The sequence below is a fragment of the Leptopilina heterotoma genome, unplaced genomic scaffold (genome assembly GCF_015476425.1).
Source record: "Leptopilina heterotoma isolate Lh14 unplaced genomic scaffold, ASM1547642v1 Lhet_377, whole genome shotgun sequence".
Taxonomy (NCBI): domain Eukaryota; kingdom Metazoa; phylum Arthropoda; class Insecta; order Hymenoptera; family Figitidae; genus Leptopilina; species Leptopilina heterotoma.
The window spans coordinates 685,954-708,514 of NW_025111053.1; the positions used below are offsets into that span (position 1 = coordinate 685,954).

Genomic DNA, 22,561 nt, shown 5'->3' on the forward strand with positions numbered 1-22,561 from the left:
TGTTGCGCAAAATCCAAACTTTGGCATTATATTCTTCTTGAAATATTAAAAGGCAGAAAATCTCTTAACGTATTTAAAAACTATAAGTTTAGTTAAATCAATTTCCCAAATATTTCAGAATGAGAGAATTAGCTTGTTTGATCAACTTTTAAAGTTGTGAAGAAATTTGCGGCAACCTGGCGTCAGCTCCGCTGGTTTGTTTCCGGTGTCGTTTTTTTACTCCACCAATAAAAATTCGGCATCGAGGCTCACCTGGCAATACGAGGGTCTCGCGACAATCCGAAAAGAAATCCAAACTCAGACTCATCACTAAAATTTAGAATCTTTTCCTTGTAGGAATATTATAATTGACCGAACTCCAAAATGTTGTCTCGGTCACACAAAATCGGCAAAAAGCCAACAAACGGAAAGAAATTTCGAAAACTCCATTGCGACACCTCCGCTGATAGATAGGTTGGCCACACTGTAGGTCTCGCACCAGATTTGAAATTGAGAATCCACCACGCAACTCAGATTGTGTAGATTAACCAAGAAGTCCAGATTATCTCTCTAAGCCACTCGGTGTCCCTCGCAGCTCCGCAAAATGTGATTAGAAATAACTGGAGCAGCAATTCTGATTATTACTCTTAGGCAAAATCGTCTATAAGTTTCAAATTATATCTACAATACGGCAAGGGTTTTAATAAAGCTTAAAGTTTTATGTAAATGACTTAATTCTATATTTTTAAATTTCAATTTTTACACGAAATTCTTTCTTTTGGTTACGAGTCTTCAATCAGTGATCTCTATAACAATTCCTATTTCTATTCCTTCTCCCATCCCTTTCGAAACAAAAAAAACTTATTGTATCATTGGCGCAAACAATATAATATACTCGGCGATACTCTGTTAAAGAAAGGAGAAAGTTAAATAACTATAGCGCGTCATACGCAAAACTTCTTAGGCCGCTGAGATACATAATATAAATTATATATTATATCGGAAATAGCGTCGATAAAGATTATCTCAGTTACACAAAAAAATAATGAATAGAAAATAATAAAAACGAAATCATAATGGTAAAAAAGTAACTTCTTATTGATGGTCGTTGCGATTCGGGAGGTACAATTGTTCCGGGCGCGTGAAATGATAGCCGTCGATTAAATACTTGCCTACGCAAGACGGAGAGGGACAATTTTGGACGCGAAATCCTATTTCGCCGCAGTGGAAACAGAAGATTCTAGTGAATGGTTTTGTCACAGGCAGGGTAGTAGTGATTTAGATCATCACAGTTCCAGCATCCAGGTCTCCTTTTTCTGGTATCCCCTTTTGTAGCATTTCTTGACAAAACGGAAGCTCCCTGTGGCGAATATGATCGATCCCTCCTATGAGAGTATCTTGGCGGGATTAGTGAAAATTTACGCCGGCGTGAAGATCTTGAGGATGATGGCGAAATTTCCCTTTTTTGCGAGTATCTCGAAAGGGGTGGAGATGCGTCTCGTCTTCGTGAGGCCCTTGGAGAAGAAGAAGAACGATATCGTCTCCGTGAGGATCTTGGAGAAGGTGGAGAGAGATCTCGTCTCCGTGAGTTTCTCTAAGGTGATAATGAAGCATCTCGTCTTCGGGATGTTCTCGGCGGAGTGGGAGAAGCATCTTGTCTCCGATGAGTCTTTGAGGTCGTAGGCGGGTCTCTTTTTTGTGGGGTTCTAGAGTGGATGGGCGATGAATTTTGTTCACGCGAAATATTCTTTGAGGTTGAAGGAACATTTTTGTTTTTGTGTAACGTTGACTCGTTAGATCCACATCTATATCCTGATGCCTCAGTCTGGGTTGAGATTTCATGACAGATGGTGGCCTTTTTATATAATCCAGCTCGAGATAAATCAGTCTGGACTTCCGTGTCCAGAACATTGGTAGGAGTTGTTTGGGTTTGTTTCTGCTTAAATGTTTTTAGTTACTCAGGACGACGAAGTTGATATTTTTCAAGCAGATAATCGACTTGTTCCTTTTCGTCGTGGATCGTTACAGTTTTAATTCCGTACATGACAGCTCCTCGCTCTGCTTGATCGGCTGCTTGTAGAGCAGACTTTAATCCAGGGTAACGCCTGTTGATTTTTTGGATGATATCTTGATAAGGTTTGTAATATTGCCACCCAGGGGAAGATTTTTGAATCTCTTGGTCTCGCAGTGTCCATTCTTCATCAGGTGAATCGCCTCCTTCGAGCATTCTCACCTTTGTCTCTAGATCTTCTATTTTTTTCTGGTCTCTATTACTTTTCTCATTCAAAAGTTGGATCTCCTTTTGCAATTCGATGATCTTCGCTAGTGAGGCACTAGTGTTCGTCGATGATTAAAGTTGTTCTCTGCACTGGATCAACATGGCTTGATAAAATAAGGACGACTTCTCGGCTCTGTCAAGTCGTTGTGACTCAGTTAAAACATCGTTACTGAAATCGGGTGCTGCATTAGTGTCATCATCTCCGTTACTCGACATCTTGCTCGGTTATGTCTTGAAATAATTCGCTAATAGTCCTTAATATTCTTCTTTATTGATTCACAATCTGAAAATAAAGAGAGGGAGTAGAAAATTAGAGAAAGTGTGCATTTAAGTGTGTCGAAAGGGTTTTAAGTATTGTATGTGCACTTTGAAAGTTTTGTTGTTTTTCTCGTCAACGACTTGGTAAACCAATGGTGATTTTATTTTCGTGACTCTAAATGGACCTTCATATTTTGGGCACAATCCTGCGGCTATGCCCTTTACTTTATCTGAGAGTGTTCTACAACGCGATAAAACTACATCTCTTACTTTAAATTTTAAAGGCCTACGACGAAGGTTGTAATGACCGGCTTGTTTTCTAAACGCATCGTCAAGATTCTCGGTTACCCATTCCCTATAATTGCTTCTATGTTTTGCATTCACTCGCACCAAGTTCCAGGATGTTGTGATTCAACTTCCTGTTTATTATCTTCGCGTTTACGAACAGAATTCACGGATTTTGGTTCGCGACCGAAATTAAGAAAGGCAGGTGTAGTTTTAATACTCGTATGATAAGCCGTATTAAACGCGAACCGGAACTCAGTTAAGAATTTGTCCCAATCTTTATGATCTCTTTTGAGGTATGACGTGATCATCGTTTTTAACACTCGGTTAACTCTCTCGACGGGATTTTCTTGCGGGTGATACGGTGGAGTAGTGGAGTGGTGTATGTTAAACTCGGTAGCTAACGACTTGATCACGTTGTTCACAAACTCCATACCATTATCCGTGAGCAGCACTTGCGGACATTTTCATCGGTTAAGTATCAATTCACGAAAAGCTTAAGAGATTTTCTTTCCGTTGGCCGATCGAAGTGGAACACTTTCCATCCATTTTGTAAATAGATCCTGAAGTACCAAAATGTATTGGAATTGAGCTCGACTACGCGGAAGAGGTTCAATGATGTCGGCAGCGACGACAGTCCAGGGTTCTTCGACTACACGGTCTCCCATTAGACCGGCGGGCTTTACTTGTTCGACCTTACACATCTGACACACAACACAATTCTGAATGTACTTGGTTACGTTCTTAAAACAACCAGGCCAATAGTAATTTTTGGATATTCTACAATGAGTTTTCTCAACTACTAAGTGTCCTGCTTGCGGGTTATCGTGACACTCAGTTAATATCTCCATTCTTTGTTTACCGGTTCGAACAAGTTTCCAAGCATCCAAATATCTCGTTGAAGGCGGTAGCGTTGGATTAGGTCGATAACTATATAACTTATCGTCTGGGATACTCCAGCAAGAATATTTATTCGGAAAGTCAGTTACGGTGACGATTGTGAGTGGATAACCTTCTAAATACGCGTTAAATTTCTGGAGTGCCCAGACTACTGCCAAACATTCCTTTTCTGTAACAAAAAATTTTTGTTCAGACTCTGCTAGCGTAAGAGATGACATATTCGATTCCCTCTTCAATCTGCATAAGTACAGCACCAACTCCCGAATTGCTCGCATCGGTTTGTACTACGAAGGGGATAGAAAAATCTGGACATCTCAAAATCGGTGTCTCTGTAAGTCTGCGAAGAACGTCCTCAAAAGCAATTTTCTGTTTCGTTTCCCAAATCCAAGGGTTGTTTTTCTTCAGTAAGGACGTCAAAGGTAGTGCTATGGATGCGAAGTTTTGTATAAATCGTCGATACCAAGACTACATTCCCAGAAATCTTCTCAACTGCTTAACATTGCGCGGAGGTGGATATTCTAAAATGGGGGCGATCTTGTCGGGGTCGACCGGTAATCCTTTTTCGTTAACAACGAATCCCAAATAGTGCACCTCAGAACAGTAAAACTCACATTTATCGGTGCTGAGTTTCGAGCCTGCATCTTTTAATCGCTTGAGGACCTCAGCTAAAAGTTATAGATGATGTTCAGGTGATGAGTAATACATGAAATTAATACCCGACAATAATTAGAAACGGGAAACAGAATGCAAAATTAACACAAGAATTCACGCCATGGAGCTGCATCGAAACCAGAAGTTTTTTTTGTAAATTTAAATTTAATTCGCGAAGAACGACCCATTTTGTGGCGTTGTAAAATACAACGTCACAATGTTTTTCAAACCGCAAAAAAATTTCCAAATGAAAAAATTCATTTTCCTAATGTTTGAAGTATATTTTTTCCAATAAAAATCTTTGTTTGTAGGCGGAAAATACTAAAAAATACCACTATTATTCAATTTTTTATATGAAAATTCATTTGTTAATTTTTATTACTACACAGAAAGAAACCTGCTGCTCTTAGCGCATGAGCAGGCCGTACTAAAAATGCATACACACCACCATGCGTAAGTTGCAAGAAATACATGCTGATCTTTCATCGATTTGAGCAACTGTTGCACAAGTGAGCACAAGCTGTACAAAGTTAGCACCGGCTTTTGAAAAATTAGGTACAGACGTCTATGCGAAAAGCGAAACAACATGTCTCTAGCATTATTCGTAACACATTTCTCTCCGTGTAAAAATAAACTTTTTATTTTATTATTAATTTCAGATCCTAATTTTTATATAAAAAATAAAATATACAAAAAAATTAGGATAAAATTATGATCTGAAATTAGTTACAAAATTGAGGCCTTGAATCAAATAACTCGTCCGACGCTCGGACCGAACGTGCTAATACCAGTTGGGTAGCAGTGAGTGACCCAAAGTCGCTCACTGACTGGCATTTGCGCGTCAGGTCCGAGCGTCGGGCGAGTTATTCGATCCAAGGCCTCAATTATACAAATAAATTTCGATACACCAAAATAGAATAACAATGGTACAAACAAAGATTTTTCTTAAAAATGCTTTAAAAATTATGAAAATTAATTTTTTCATTTAACAATTTTTTGTGGATTCAAAAACATATTTTTTCTACAAAATTCAGATTTTGAAATCAGATTCAATTCAAATCAATTTTGAAAAACTTTAAAAACTGAAATCGGATTCGTAATCAGCTACCCCGAAAACCCACAAGTAACATTTTTGAAGCAAATTCAAACAAATTTTTGAAAATCTCGTCCGCCATATTGGATTCGCCATTTTGATTTTTTAAGAACTGACATCGGATTTGTAATCAGCGACCCCGAAAACCACCGAGTAACAATATTCAAGCAATTTTTTGAAATCTTGACCGCCTTATTGGATCCGACATTTTGAATTTTGAAAATTTTTTAAATCTGACTTCTGATTCGCAATCAGCGACCCCAGAAAACCCCTAAGTAGCAATATTGACGCAAATCCCAGCAATTTTTAAAAATCTTGTCCGTCATATTGGATCCGCCATTTTGAATTTTGAAAAACTGACATCGGATTCGTAATCAGCGACCCCAAAAACCCCCGAGTAGCAATATTGAAGCAAATTCAAGCAATTTTTAAAAATCTTGTCCGCCATATTGGATCCGCCATTTTAATTTTGAAAAACTGACATCGGATTCATAATCAGTGACCCCGAAAACCCCCGAGTAACAATTTTGAAGCAAATTCAACCGCTGGATATCCCGGGGGCACGAAAGGGTTAAGGTGCAAAAATCGTTTTTAATATTTTAAAATGTTATGTAATAATTGTATCTTTAAATTCTCTATTTATTTTTAAAATGTGCGAGGAATTTGTTAAAAAATTACAGCACTGCGAGTTTCTATTTCATTATTTTTTATATGGTTTTTGCTTTAACGGAAACGTGGCTGCTTCCTGGCGTTCTCACGTCTAAACTTGGTTTTACAAATTATGACGTTTTTCGTTGTGACAGAAGTGAGTTCTCCAGTTCTTATTTGCGTGGTGGGAGAGTATTACTAGCGACTAAACGAAACTTATGTTGTTCTCGTATTGATACTAAAATTTCTTCCATTGAACACGTATGTATTAAATTCAATTATCACTCTAAAACGGTTATTATTGGAAATTTTTATTTTCCTCCATATGCTGTTTTGTCGCAGTATTTGGATGCGTGTCAAATACTTGAAGATGTAGCTCTTTTATATCCTTTTGCTAAAATTATAATTTTAGGTGATTTTAATATCCCGTATGCTCTTTGGAATGGTTCTTGTGATGACAATCCTTGTTGTGTTCCTAAACCTGGATCCTTTGGATTACATTCTGAAATTGTTAATGTTATTAATGACACAATAGATTTTCTTAAACTTTCTCAACTTAACAGTTTTTTTTAATGATTATGGATCCTTATTGGATCTTATTTTTACAAATTTCGATTTTTCTTGCAACTTTTGTGTAAATTTGGCGACTGACGAACTGCTTCCAGTGGATGATTATCATCCCCCTTTAATGATTGTTTTTGATATTGATGATTTTAATTCTTGTGACTCTTGTGACTGTAGTTTGAAGTATTACTTTAAAAAATCCTAACTTTGATATGATTAATGTACTTCTTGGTAATGTTAATTGGACTCATTTGCTCTCTGACGTTGACATTGAGATTGCAGTGAATATTTTTTATGATTACGTTTATTCGGCAATTGAATGTTTTATTTCGGTTAAATCTATTTACTCTTCTACCTTTTAACATTGGTTTACTAGTGAGCTTAAAAAACTAACACAAGCTAAAAAAATTGCACATTTAAATTATAAAAAATCAAATAGTTTTATTAATTACCAATTATCGCAGCAACGAAAACAATTGTTTTCTTTGCTGCGATCCCGGTGTAAATCGTTAGCTAGAACATGTTACAATGATTATATCCGTCATGCTGAGCAATCAATTATAAATGATCCTAAAAATTTTTGAAAGTATGTAAAATCTAATCGAAGTAATCAACGTATTCCAAATTGTATGTCATTGGATGATTGTACTGGATGTAATCGCGAACAGATAACTAAACTTTTTGCTACTTATTTTAATTCGGTATACGAGCCGATTGATGATGATGTTTATTTTAATTTTTATGACATTTGTGACACAGTTGAACTAAATTATTTTAAAATTGATAAATCCTGTTGTGAATGTGATGTGAATGGTAGTGTGGGACCTGATGGTATTCCGCCGGCCTTGATAGGGTCGTGTTGCTCTGCTTTAATTGAACCTCTATACATTTTATTTAATAGGTCATTAGCAGAGGGTAGTTTTCCCAGCCAGTGGAAGTTGGGAATTATTGTTCCTATTTTCAAGGATAATTTGATTAATGACATTAGAAATTATAGACCTATTACTCTTCTCAGTTGTATCTCGAAATTTTTTGAAAATTTGGTCTTTGATCAAATGTATGGCGCAGTTTCAAAAATAATAATTGATGAGCAGCACGGCTTTGTTAAGGCTAGATCTGTTTCTACAAATCTTGGTATATTTTTGGAAAATTTGGTTTCATATGTTGAGGGTGGTTTCCAGGTTGATGCCGTTTACACGGATTTTTCAAAAGCCTTTGACTTTAAAATTAAAATTGATGGGTTTTGGAACTGGTGCTTTAAAATGGATAAAAAGTTACTTATTTAACAGAGGCCAAAGTGTCCGTGTGGATGGAGTTTACTCGCATGTGTTCACAGCTACTTCAGGTGTCCCCCAGGACTTGAGTCCTGGGGGACACCTGAAGTAGCTGTGAACCCAAATTCGAATTTGGGTCCACTTTTATTTTTATTATTTATTAATGATATTAATTCTGCTTTTAAATTTTGTTTATTTTTACTGTTTGCAGATGATCTGAAACTTTATATGAGTACTAAGACATAGTACTCTGATTATTTAAATTTTCAATCTGATTTAGATCGTCTGCAACAATGGTGCCTTCGCAATAAATTTTATTTGAATATTAAAAAATGTTTAACAACTTCCTTTTCTAGAAAAAAGATTATTCTAAATCATACTTATAAATTAGACAATTCTCCTTTAAGTAGAGTGACCTGGGTGCGGGATGTTGGGGTCATCTTTAGTAATAATCTATCATTTTCAGAACATGTTTCTTTTACAGTAAGTAAAGCACTTAAATCCTTGGGTTTTATTATACGGAGTGCATTAGACTTTACAAGTCTGATTTATTTAAAATAACTATTTTTCTTATGAGGCATTCTCAGTGTAATTTTCACTCAAAATTTTTTTTGATTGAAACAATTTTTTTCGAATTCTATATGAAAAATAAGTAAATACGTGTTTTTTTATTTTTTATTTGATCAAAATTATAAAAGTTATTGTTTTTTTAGATTTAACGTTTTCAGATGCAGAGGACTTTTGAAACACTTTTTTCTCTGTTAAACCAAAAGATAAAAAATTATATAATATATGGAAATTATTTATTTTTTCATGAACATTTCAAATATGTAATAAAAAATAACAATAATAATGCGAAAACATTAAATAAATTGAAATATCGTCTAAAATGTGACTTTTCTGAAAAGCGAAGTAATTGATTTTCATTTTTTTTCATTACAAACACTGAAAAATAAAGAAATTTTTCCCACTTATGCTAAAGTGGTGTTCTTTAGGGTTCAAATTATATTTAAAATTATGTCACTCGTTGCACAGATTTTAGAGAAGGAAAATGAAAAATTAACCACAAAACATTCGTTTTCTTTTGTTTTTGAAGGTTAATTTTTTAAAAAGTGTAAAAGTCGAATAAAACTCTGTGCAACGACTGACATAATTTTAAATATAATTTGAACCCTAAAGAACGCCACTTTGGCATAAGTGGGAAAAATTTATTTATTTTTTAGTGGTTGTAATGAAAGAAAAAAATCGAAAATCAATTACTTCGCTTTTGAGAAAAGTCATATTTTAGACGATATTTCAATTTATTTAATGTTTTCGCTTTATTAATGTTATTTTTTATTACATATTTGAAATATTCATGAAAAAATAAATAATTTCCATATATTATATAATTTTTTATCTGTTGGTTTAACAGAGAAAAAAGTGTTTCAAAAGTCCTCTACATCTGAAAACGTAAAATCTAAAAAAACCATAAATTTTTTAATTTTGATCAAATAAAAAATAAAAAAACACGTATTTACTTATTTTTCATATAGAATTCGAAAAAAATTGTTTCAATCAAAAAAAAAATGTTGAGTGAAAATTACACTGAGAATGCCCCTTATGTTTTATCTATTCTCGAGTTTGCATCGATTATATGGTCACCATACTACATTATTCATATCATTAGATTAGAGAAGGTTCAGAATCGTGTTTTGCGATTTGTCGCCAGACAACTTGGTGTTAGTTATGATTTTTTCTCTCACAATTATGATGAATTGCGATCTATATTTGGTATTTCCAAAATACAAACAAGATTTTGCTATAATGATTTTCTTTTTTTGTTTAAAGTTATCAGCGATGTCATAAATTGTCCTCAGCTGCTATGTATGATTAAATTTTGCTTTCCTGCTCGACGATTGCGAAATTTTTCTTTATTTTATGTACAGTATCATAGAACAAATTACGGTAGAAATTCTATTATTAATAGATTATGTCGCGAATCGAACTTCTACTGTGGCAGTTTATACTTTTTTGGAGTTAGTTTGGCACAATTTACTCGCAGATTGCGCACAAGTATTTTTTAAGTTCATGAATGTTAAATGTTAATATATTAATTTTTGTATTTAATTGTAGACAAAATTTTAGTCTGCAATATTTAGCATTATTTGTAAAGGGCTTTTTATTTTATTTTACTTAAAACTTGTTACTCGGGAGTTTTGGGGTCGCTGATTACGAATCCGGTGTCAGATTTTCAAAATTCAAAGTGTCGTTTGCAATATGGCTGATCGATTTTTCAAAATTTTTTCAGATTTGCTTGATATTATGTAAGTTCAAAAATTATAATTTACCAACATCATTAAATCCTATTAATTAAACATATTCAAGTTTATTAATTTTAAAAATTTCTCCGCTAATAATAAATCTACAATCTAAATTTAAGAATAGACTACAGATTCGTAATCAGCAACTCCAAGAACCTCTGAGTAACAAGTTTCATTCCAATCCGATCTATCTGTAAAAAAAATTGTCCGCTATATTGGATCCGCCATTTTAAATTTTTTAAAATTGATATCATATTCGTAAGGGAGCGTTCACAAATTATGTCACGTTTATGAGGGTAGAGTGGTCTCTACTAAACGTGACACAATGTATTTTTACATGTGAAATTGCGTGACAGGAGGGGGTCTAAAATCCCGAAAAATTGCGTGACATCATTTATGAACGCTCCCTAATCAGTGACTCTAGAAACCTCCGAGTAACAAGATTCATGCCAATCCGATTAATTTTTTGCTTCCTCGTGAGGAAGCTTTGTAGTCGTTTAATTTACAAAATTTTTAAAAATCCTTTTAACAAATTTTCTTCTTTATGGGACTATGTTATATAAGACCCTGAACAATTGTCCGGATGTATGTATGTGTGTGTGTGTGTAGATCCCGATTTTTGTGAACACGATAACTTGAAGAGGTTTTAACGAATTTGGCTAAAATTTACCAGGTATATTTATCATAAAAATATCTCGAAATGGATTGATAGACTTAAAAAAATTCTCAGAAAAAATTTTTTTTTTGACTTTTTTCTAAAAAAAATTTAAAAAAAAAAATTTTTTTTAAGTTGCTTATTAAAGTTAATATATAATAAAATTTTATTTTTTGCATCAAGACGAATCGATTGATATATACAAAGTATAAATTTTATGAGAATTTATATAGAGTTAATCACAATTAAAGCTGAAAATTTCGTATTTTTACCAAAAAATGAGTTCTTTTCGCAAAATTATGTTGCTGTATAAGAAAATCTTACTCATTTATTTATAAAATCTTATTCTTTGCACAAAGACGGATCGATTGGTATATATAAAGTATATATTGTATTTAAATTTATAGAATTAAAACCAATTATAGACAAAAAATTTGCACTTTTAAAAAGTTCTTTTTTTTTAAATCATGTTGCTGTAGAATAAAATGTTATTATTTATTAAAAAATAAATCAAAAATCTTATTCTTTGCATCAAGGCAAATCGATTGATGTAAATAAAGTATATATTCTATTGAAAATTATAGAATTAATTACAATTAAAGTTGAAAAATTCACTTTTTTACTAAAAATTTTTTTGTTTATTTAGATTCATATTACTGTATAAGAGAATTTTATTCTTTCCATTAAGACGAATGAACTTTATTTACTAAATGTTAAATTGTACTAAAAATGATTTAAAAATTAAATAAACTTAATGTTAATGCTTCCTCCACAAGGAAGCAAATTTTTTTTCCTGATCGTAAAGAGGAAGCAAAATGTTCATGTAATGAACATCTGGATTTACAACTTGTTACATTAGTTGTCAGCGATTTTTAAATGTTTTAAAAATTCGTGATTTTTAACAAAAATTTATGTATTTTTTAAACAATAGGGTGAAAGGGTTAAATCTTTCTCTACCCTGCGAAGAAAGTTATATTAGACTGTCTTTGTCAAAAAAATCTAACGATTTTGGAATATAACATGCAATTTAAAGCTTATCTTTCTCCCTCTATCCAAGAAAATATAATATAAGAACTTCTTCGTTCAACATTGTTTATCATTTTCTATGTCATTACAAGTGACATAAGAATATCTTCGCCCGAAAATCTTACTATTCTTTACTTTGTCTTTCCATAAAACTGACATAAGAAATAATAACATAATAATAATAATAATAATAATAATAATAATAATAATAATAATAATAATAATAATAATAATAATAATAATAATAATAATAATAATAATAATAATAATAATAATAATAATAATAATAATAATAATAATAATAATAACATAAGAATGTCTTCCTTTGTCTAATTTACATGTCTACTCGTTTCTATAAGATAATACAACTATATAATTATAGTAATCTTTTTTTAAATTTTAACAGAATTTTATATTTCCTAAATGCCACAATCGGCATTTTTATATTTGAGGACGCTTAAGCTGTTCTTTAATATTCTTAAGTTTGCTTAAACATCTTTATCTCCTTAATCGAAACTAAATTAAACTCTGTCTGAAAAATGGTTCTTCTTGTATCTTACAGATCAGTTAAGGCGTTTTTCATTCCAAACGTGAACATGCGTCAAGCCATGATTTCTGGAAGGGTGGATTTTATTTAATTTAAGAAAAATTGTTTGTACACGGGTAGAAAAGTATAGTTGAAACACCTATATTTATTTGTAAATTGATCATACTATATTTGTAATATACAGCCAACCGTAATTAGTAATTTCTCTATCTTCCTCTACCTGATATACAATATAGTAACTTGTTAGACAACTTAAGCATATGCATTTTTTTAATTTATCATTTGTTTTAAAAAATTTTACATAATTTTTTAACCATCAATTTCATGTCAAAATCTACTAATTCTTCTATCTGTCTATAAAATGTTAAGAGACAGTTTATGATAAACTGTTATTTAAAGTACATAATTAATTTGAAAAATGTTTTATCGATATTTGTGAAGATACTTTAGTTACAGCGCATTAAATTTACGAGGTGGTGGAGGTTTGCCTTTGCTCCCTCGGCAATTTTAAAGTAGGTGCTTGAAATGCTCAAAGTATAGATTAATGCGTGAGATGGTACGGCAGCTAACTAACTAATTTTTTAGTTTAATACAAAGTTTTATTAATAAATCAATAAACTGTAAATTGAATCTATTTTAAGTTAAATTTTTTTCAGATAGAAAAATGATCTTCTCACTTCATGTTTATATGTATTTTTTTCTGAATTGCGCCTTCAAGTTTTCGTGCAACATTTTTTTCTATACTTAACAACTCTAAAATCTTTATTTTCTGTAGCAAGAAATTTTCAGGTTTTAGTTTGAAAATTATTCATTTCTATTGCTTACTATGAGTGAAACGGACAAAAACTAGCGCTGACTATGTTAGACAATACTGGACCGACCTTTGTAGTCTTCGAACCCAAACTCACTTCCGTCTTGTCTGTTTAACAACGTTGAACAAAATTTTAAGTTATAAAACAAAAAGGCAGATACACAAATGAAGTTTATGTAATTTAACAAATTGTGTAATTTTTTTAACGAGGATCTCAACATTGTTTCCTTAAAGGTAAATGTTTGTCTAAAGAAGTGAAGCCGTGAGTTTGAGAATTTTACTTACCGTTAATAAGGTGAAGCTCTGTTGATGTTTTGAAGTGCACAGTATGAAGTGCTAATTCTCCAGTCTCGGCAGCTGCTTGAAGTAATAATTGTTGATGATGATGATGATGCCTGGTTGACGATCTGTGATGATGGACACTATTCAAAACGATATTACTCGATGTTCGACTCAAAGCTTTTCTTTGGCGCACTGCTTCTTTATAGATTTTACAATACATCACAATCATCACTAGTCCCGGTATCCAAAACGACACGCACGAACTTATCACAGCATAGGGACGATTGACAACGAAATCACACTTCTGGAAAAGAAAAATGTTGTTGGCCATTATTCCCTGTTTATTAGGGATTTCATTACAACGAGCGCCTGCTTTAAGATAGCAGGCGACAGGAACTAAAAGCCATTCATTTGTTCACTTGAATTAAAATGGCGACCTTTTTTCCCATGGGCAAAAAACAGCTGGTCCTATGTCACAGTGGGCCAGGATCGTCGATTTTTGTCCAAAAATCATTATTAAAAAAAACAAGATATTTACGAATGACAAGTATGCTACCTACAGTTTTTGGGGTCGCTGATTACGAATCTGAAGTTAGATTTCAAAAATTCAAAAAGGCGGATCCAATATGGCGGACATAATTTTTTTATATGAATCAATTTTAATAAAGCATAAATATCTAAAGGTTTCTTGGGTCGCTGATTACGAATCTGAAGTCAGATTTCAAAAATTCAAAATAGCGGATCCAATATGGCGGACACAAAATTTTAAAATGAACCCTCACGGTGCTTTTTAAACCGATTTAACTGAAAGGTTCTGGCACCTGGAATTTTCTTCCTGATTTCGATTCTAGATCACAAGTACATCATTTTCCAACAAAAACGAAAATCTTCTGTGGAGCCGTTTTTAAGAAAAGTTGATTTAAACATTCAAAACAACGAAAAGTCAGCTTTTCTTCAAGAAATATATATTTGAGAAAGAATATCATCAGAAAAAACTTGTAGATATTAAAAAAAGTAATTTTTTATGGTTACTAATTCAGATTTTAAAAATGAAAAATGCTGGATCCAATATGGCTGACAAGTTTTTAAAATTTTTTGGATTTTTACTTTTCTTGGTATCTAGGGGTTTTCGGAGACGCTGATTACAAATCAGAAATCAGCATTTAAGAATTCAAAATGGTAAATTCAATATGACGAACAAGTTCTTGAAAAATTTCCCGAATTCACACGAAACGTGATAATTGGGGGTTTCAAATTGCGGATATTAGGGACCAATATTGCAAACAAGTCATTAAGAACCCCAAAAAAACACACAGTAACAGGCTTCGTGTGAATTCGAAAGATTTTTTAAAAACTTGTTTGCAATATTGGATTTGCAATTTGGAATTCTGAAATCCTGACTTCAGAATCATTATATGAAATCACTAAAACCCCTGAGTAACAGGTTTCGTGTAAATTCGATAGATTTTTTAAGAACTTGCTTGTCATATTGGATCCTGCATTTTGAATTCTAAAATTCTGATTCGTAATCAGGGACTTAAAAAACTCCTGAGCAACATTTTTTGAGTTTTTTCGGATGTACCGTAACTACTGTAGATAAAAACTGTACATTTTACCCATTTTAAATCATAATAAAACAATTTTCGAAAAAATGACCGCCATATTAGATTTTGAAATTCTGACTACAAATTTGAAATCAGCGACCCCGAAAACCCCTAGATTCCAAGTAAAGTGATAATCCAAAAAAATTAAAAAATTTGTCTGCCATATTGGATCTGACATTTTGCATTTTTAAAATCTGACACCAGATGCGTAATCAGCGACCTTAAAAAACGCCGACAAACAAGTTTGAAACGAATCTAATCAATTTTAAAAAATTTGTATGTTACCAAAATTATTACATAAAATCTGACATGTTTTTTGGTGTTAGAAAAAAATCTTGACATGAAGGAGCAAATCAGACTTCGGATTCGTGTTCAGCCTACCAAAATACATGGGGTTATCGTACTATGATCTTTTGCGCAGGATACTTTTTTTGGGGTTGTGTTATATTTTATATTATGTTATATTTATAAATGTTTACATAATTATAAATTACATAATATGTTACATAATATATAACTGTATTGTAACATTTTCCTAGATTATAAAATGTTATATTTCATTATTATTAAAAACTGTGCGAAAATAAAATTCTTAAAGCAAGTTGTTTCATTTTAACTAGTTTTTAATAAAGAAAAACTGAAAGCAAAAGGTTAGTTTTCTTCGTCTCTGACGTAAACTATTATAATTTTATAGGTATAGGACATTGGTAATCATATAAAAATTGCTTTTTAATATATACAAGTTTTTTCTGATGATATTCTTTCTTAAATGTGTATCTGAATTTTCGTTATTTTGAATTTTTAAATCAACTTTTCTTAAAAACGGCTCCACAGAAGATTTTCGTTTTTGTTGGAAAATGATGTACTTGTGATCTAGAATCGAAATCAAGAAGAAAATTTCAGGTGCCAGAACCTTTCAGTTAAATCGGTTTAAAAAGCACCGTGCCCTCTGAGCAAAAGGATATCCTAGAGATATCCCGCGGGATATTGAGATATCCCAGGGAGATCCCTGGGATATTTGTGACATCTCAGAGATATCCCTGGGATATCCAAATTTCCATCCCATGGGATACTCGCGCGGGATATCCAAATATTTTCCACACGGGATATGCCACGTGAGAAATAGTAATATGTTGAAAAATAATTAGAGCTTTAAAGAGTTAAAAACCATTATTAAATTATAACCAGAATGATAAAAAAATTATTTTAAAAATAAAAGATTATTTGACTAATATCAAAGTTATTTTTTTGTGATTTAATAAACATTAGTTGAATTTAATAAAATATCTTTTTAACGCTGAACATTTATTGTGTGTGGGTTTAAACTAATTTTGGTCAATTCATTTTAACTATTACTGATAAATATTTATTGGTTAAAGATATTTACAAGAAACTAAAAAAATGTGAAAGTTAAACATATTAAACAGCAACACTTATAATCACACACTGCAAAACACACGCTTCTGATCTAATGACGCGACGCCATGGTCGCCATGACACTCAACAGCTGGAAAGGTTGACGCATGCGCGTGTAAGATTATATGAGTACATACATATAAAATTTTATTTCTTCTTGTTTAAAGGGAAAAATATACTGGATTTTTAGTAATTAATCTAGTAACTCATGCATTATTTGTTTAGAATGTAGTTAGAATAAATATTTGATTAATTTAATATATTATCTGCCAAAAAAAGTAACTAAAAAATCGTACACTTTAAACTGAGTTTATAAATATATTTATTTTCCACTTTCGTTAATTTAATGCAACAAATATTTAAACAAACTTTTTCTAATTTAAATGCGTTAAATATAATTTCACAGCTCTTTGACACACACTCTTTGACACTTGGAACGATTGCATTTCGTTTCCTGCGCATGCACTGACATATCCCACGCGGGTTATCCCACGCGGGATATCCCACACGGGATGACCCACGAAAGAAAACTTTGCATATCCCGTGGATATCCCAGGAACCTCCCAGGGATATCCAGCATATGTCTTTGAGATATCCAAATTTCCGTCCCGTGAGATATCTCATGGGATCTCCCTGAGATATCCTAGGGATATCACGGGATGGAAATGGGATAATCGCGGGATATCCCGTGCTGTGAGGGAATAAATTTGAATTAAACATAGGTATCTATGGGTTTTCTGGGTCGCTGATTACGAATCTGATGTCAGATTTCAAAAATTAAAAATAGCGGATCCAAAATGGCGGACATACAATTTTTAAAATTAATCGATTCTTATGAAACTTTGTATCTAGGGTTTTTTTAGGTCGCTGATTACGAATCTGATGTAAGAATTCAAGTGGATTTTAGATTGGATAAGATTCGCCTACAATTTGTTGCTTGGGAGTTTTTAAGTTTGGTGATTACAAAACTAGTGTCTATAAAATTCAGAAAATAAAAAAAATTTTCTTGTTATTAGCCTACAAAAATAAAACGTACTGTAGTTTCCAGGATCTAAAACGAGGAGGTTACAGGTAAAAATCCCATTATGTATTTTTTTAGATTTTAAAATTTTTTTAGTTTTTTTGTTTTTTTTGACACCTGATGTTTACTTATACAGTACCGCTCAATAACTTTTGCCCACCCTACAGCGATTGAGAGCTGTACAAAAAGTTTTGTATTTTATTTATTATTAAAGATAAAAAGCTTAAAAAGGTCTATTTTTAAAGCTCTTTTCCTGAGCTTTAACAGTGTATAAAATAAAAATTAAAAAAATTAATTTGTTAGTGTTTAAAAAATGTTATTGCAACATAAAATTTTTCGTTTTTTTTTGTTTTTTTTAAAGTGATACAGTTTGTTAGGAAATGGTCGCATTTTAATCCCACATATATTTTCTGAAAGCTAGTTTTATCACCTTTAAAATGCATTTTTTAAAAATTTTATACGATAATTTTTAAGAAAAATATGATTTTTTGTTTAAAAAAATAGCCATTTTTTTCAATTGTTGATAACTCAAAAACGGTTACTTTAGGAAAAAATTTTTAAGAACATAAATTATTCCTTTTTATGTGCAGAATTAGAAAAAAAATATTAAAAATTTTTTTTTCAAAAAAATTTTTTTGAATTTTTTTGAAAAAAAATTTTTTTTTTCATTTTTTATATTTTTTAGTTTTAATTGTAGAAACTCGCTTTTTACACTCATTACAACAAGCAAGAAAATTTTTCATCGTATTTATTTAATTTTTTTCAATAATTTTAACTCACCAATCATTTAAATAACTTTTGTTATAATACTTATTTATTATATTATTATATTTTAAAAATTTATTAACATTGTAATCGACAGTACGTCTCGAGATGTTAATTAATTTTGAAATCTGTCGATTACTTTTTCCATCTTTGTGATGCGTTATTATTGCTATGCGCTCATCAGTAGTTAAATTTCGAGATTTCATTTTGCTGATTAATCAGAACATATAATGTTAATAAATTTAAATAATAAATTTCGCGTATTTTCAAATATATAGAGAAAGACTTCCGATATTTATGACAATTGTCACAAGACTGACATTATGATGACAATCGTCGAAGTAATTAAGAACCTTTAATCCGTTTACAAACAATATAATAAATAAGTATTATATCAAAAGTTATTTAAATGATTGGTGAGTTAAAATTATTGAGAAAAATTAATTAAATACGATGAAAAATTTTCTTGCTTGTTGTAATGAGTGTAAAAAGCGAGTTTCTACAATTAAAACTAAAAAATATAAAAAATGAAAAAAAAAATTTTTTTTTGAAAAAAGTCAAAAAAATTTTTTTGAAAAAAAAATTTTTCATATTTTTTTTTTAATTCTGCACATAAAAAGAAACAATTTATGTTCTTAAAAATTTTTTTCCCTAAAGTAACCGTTTTTGAGTTATCAGCAATTGAAAAAAATGGCTATTTTTTTAAACAAAAAATCATATTTTTCTTAAAAATTATCGTATAAAATTTTTAAAAAATGCATTTTAAAGGTGATAAAACTAGCTTTCAGAAAATATATGTGGGATTAAAATGCGACCATTTCCTAACAAACTGTATCACTTTAAAAAAAACAAAAAAAAACGAAAAATTTTATGTTGCAATAACATTTTTTAAACATTAACAAATTAATTTTTTTAATTTTTATTTTATACAGTGTTAAAGCTCAGGAAAAGAGCTTTAAAAAGAGACCTTTTTGAACTTTTTATCTTTAATAATAAACAAAATACAAAACTTTTTGTACAGCTCTCAATCGCTGTAGGGTGGGCAAAAGTTATTGAGCGGCACTGTAGGTATATAGTTTCTCGCGTGGGTATGTCAGGTGCGCATGTAGTTCTATTGGAGAATCTGCTTTTATTTCAATGGATCAGGTAAACACTCCATTTCATATCTAAATGTGATTTCAGAAACACAGTGCTCATTTTTACATTTTCAAAATCTGACAACAGATTCGTAATCAGCAACCCGAAAAACCTCTACATATCTATGTCTCATTAAAATTGATTAATTTAAAATTTTTTATGACCGCCATTTTGATTTTTTGAAATCTGACATCAGATTTGTAATCAGCGACCCAAAAAAACCCATAGATACCTATGTTTAATACAAATTGATTGATTTTAAAATTTTTATGTCCGCCATATTCGATCCGCCATTTTGAATTTTTGAAATCTAACATCAGATTTGTAATGAGCGACACAAAAAACCGTTAAATACCACTGTTCATTATAATTGATTAATTTTGAAAATTGTCTTTATATATTTATTGCATATATTTATTGCAATATTCTTGTTATGTTAAAAAAATATGAAAAGGCGCAAAATGGTACATATTGGCGTCAAAGTAGACATGCTAAGTAATCGTTCTATAACTTGTTTTTCCAAATATTATGCGGCTCGGAGGAGCTCGACTAACTGAAAGTCGGCACTCTATTGAAAAATCCACTATTATTTGTTAACTTCAATGGAGCTACATTTTAATAAATTTTATTTTTTTAAGTAACTATTGGTTTTTTTACTTTAATATATCTGTTGATGAGAAAAAATAAGTACTTATACAAAAATAATTAATTTATTTCTAAATATATTAGGGGAGAGTGGTCCTAAGTTGGCCGCCTAAGCAAATTGGTCGAAAATAGTAACAAAATGAAATTTAATCACTTCGGCAAGTATGTATTAGTGTTCAGAGATCGTTTTGCTATAATTTTGTGGTATTTAGAACGTTATAGAATGACTTTTGCAGTCTTAATACAATAAATCGTGAAAAGCTGCATTTTGGACATTTCAGAAATAGCGGTCCTAAGTTGGCCACCCCCTGGTCCTAAGTTGGCCACCACTTTTTTTCGCTTGAGTATAAGGAAGAAATGCATATTCTTTTCAATTACGCAGAAATTTTACAAATTTGATACATTTAGGAGAATAAAAACGCATTATTTAACTATTTTTGTTTAGAAAATGAAGCAATATTTTATTTCATTTATTTACAGTGGTGGATGGCTGTAGAGACAGTCGTTTTTGTACTTCATTTTTTCTAATGTTTTTTAAACCATTTTTTTTTGTTTTTTGTCTTTGTTTAATTCCTACGTTACACTTTTACGGTCTTTCTCGTGATAAAAAACACAAAAAAGAAATAAAACATAAATAAAAACAAACAAAAACAATAGGTGGCCAACTTAGGACCACTGTAGATTTTTACAAGTTTCAAATTATTACGCTAATAAAAAAAATTTATTTAAAAAATCAACAGAACCTCTTATTACAACATTAAATAAAGGAACTAGCGCACACACTTATTTAGAAATTTTTAATTATTTATCTCTTGTAGCTGCTCTCGAAAAAACAAGAAAAATCAAATTTTTTTGGTCAAAAACAATATTATTGTCCTCACAATGCGTAGAAGAATCTTAGATTATAATTAGGTCCATAAATTATATCATGGTTTATCAATATATCATACCACAAAATTATAGATTCGTCCAGTATACCATCTCTGAGAAATGCAGGGTGGCCAACTTAGGCCCACGGCCAACTTAGGACCACTCTCCCCTAAGTATTTCAATCAAAAACATTTTATTATTTTATCTTAAATGTTAAACTTTAAATAGTTCTAGAAGACTCAATTTTTTATTATTTAACAAATCCTTTATGCAATAAATTCCTCATTTACTATTAAATACTGTGGATAAATTCTTTTGTGCATATTTGAAAGTTGAAAAATTGTATTTTTGGCCAAAATTCGACGATCCTGGCCCACTGTGCATTTGTTATTTTTGCCTATGGGAAAAAAAGGCCGCCATTTTCATAAAAGTCGAACAAGAAGACTAGAGACAGGAGGGCTAACTCGGCTGTTTTCTCACGAAATACAGTGAGTCAGTATTAGTGTGGTTGTAAAGGCGGAACTCGATTGCGCCAAATATACTTTTGTGATTCTGCACATTCGGACACGCTTACGTTATATATTTAAATACGTGAAACGCGTGTGTGCGTGAAAGTGCAGAATCAAAACACGATATTTGGCGCAATTTAACCACGCCTATCGTAAGTAACCCGTGTTACTTACGATATTTTTTATTCTAAAGGCACAAAAGTGTCGATTTCAGATAGCAGACGACAGAGAGTAAAAGTCATTCACTTGTTCGACTTCAAGAAGACTAGTGACAGGAGGGCTAACTGCAGTAGTGGAGGTAGGAAGGTTATACCTATACCTATACCTAGGTTACCTTCCTATTTTTGTCCTACCTCCACTACTGCAGTTAGCCCTCCTGTCTCTAGTCTTCTTGAAGTTGAACAAGTGAATGACTTTTACTCTCTGTCGTCTGCTATCTGAAATCGACACTTTTGTGCCTTTGGAATAAAAAATATCGTAAGTAACACGGGACTTAATGGCTGCCTTTACGTACCTTGTTGCTAAATATACTATTTCATATTTACATTCTTAAATTAAATTCGGGCAATGTCTGCGACAATGCCCGGGCATTGCATTGTCGACAATGACCGTCAATGTCGATCAATGTCCGAAATCCTTATTAATAAAATCAGATGTCTGTCTGTACATTGCTTAAAACTTCAAAATGTTAACATGATTAGTTATTATGGACATCAGGGATTCCAAAAATATTCTTAAAAAATTTAATGTATGTACGTATGTATGTATGTACGTATGTCTGTCACAAAAACTTTGTACCCCAATCACACAAAAACATGTAAATCGATTTAAGTCCAACTTGGTAGGTTATTAGGTATTGACCCAAGGAAGGTTTATAAATTTACAGATTTAAAAAATATTAATTAGAACGGAAGATATTCAATTTCTTCAAAAAATTCAAAAAATCGAAAATTTCAAAATTTTTAATTTTTTCATGGATTGCTTTTAAAGTTTCTATACTTGAGTATCACATGTTATTTAGTCACATTTTAGCATAATTT

General features: G+C 31.5%; 1 protein-coding gene across 4 annotated transcripts in view; it reads right to left on the reverse strand.

Moving 5' to 3' along the window:
- The window catches only part of LOC122505843 (5-hydroxytryptamine receptor 2A-like), an 837,584-nt gene that overhangs the window by 565,480 nt on the left and 249,543 nt on the right, over positions 1 to 22,561 (reverse strand). For all 4 annotated transcript variants that reach the window (XM_043617694.1, XM_043617695.1, XM_043617696.1 and 1 more), the window contains exon 3: positions 13,558 to 13,858. In XM_043617694.1, the coding sequence (XP_043473629.1) occupies positions 13,558 to 13,858 (301 nt within the window). The remainder of the gene's footprint in view (positions 1 to 13,557; positions 13,859 to 22,561) is intronic.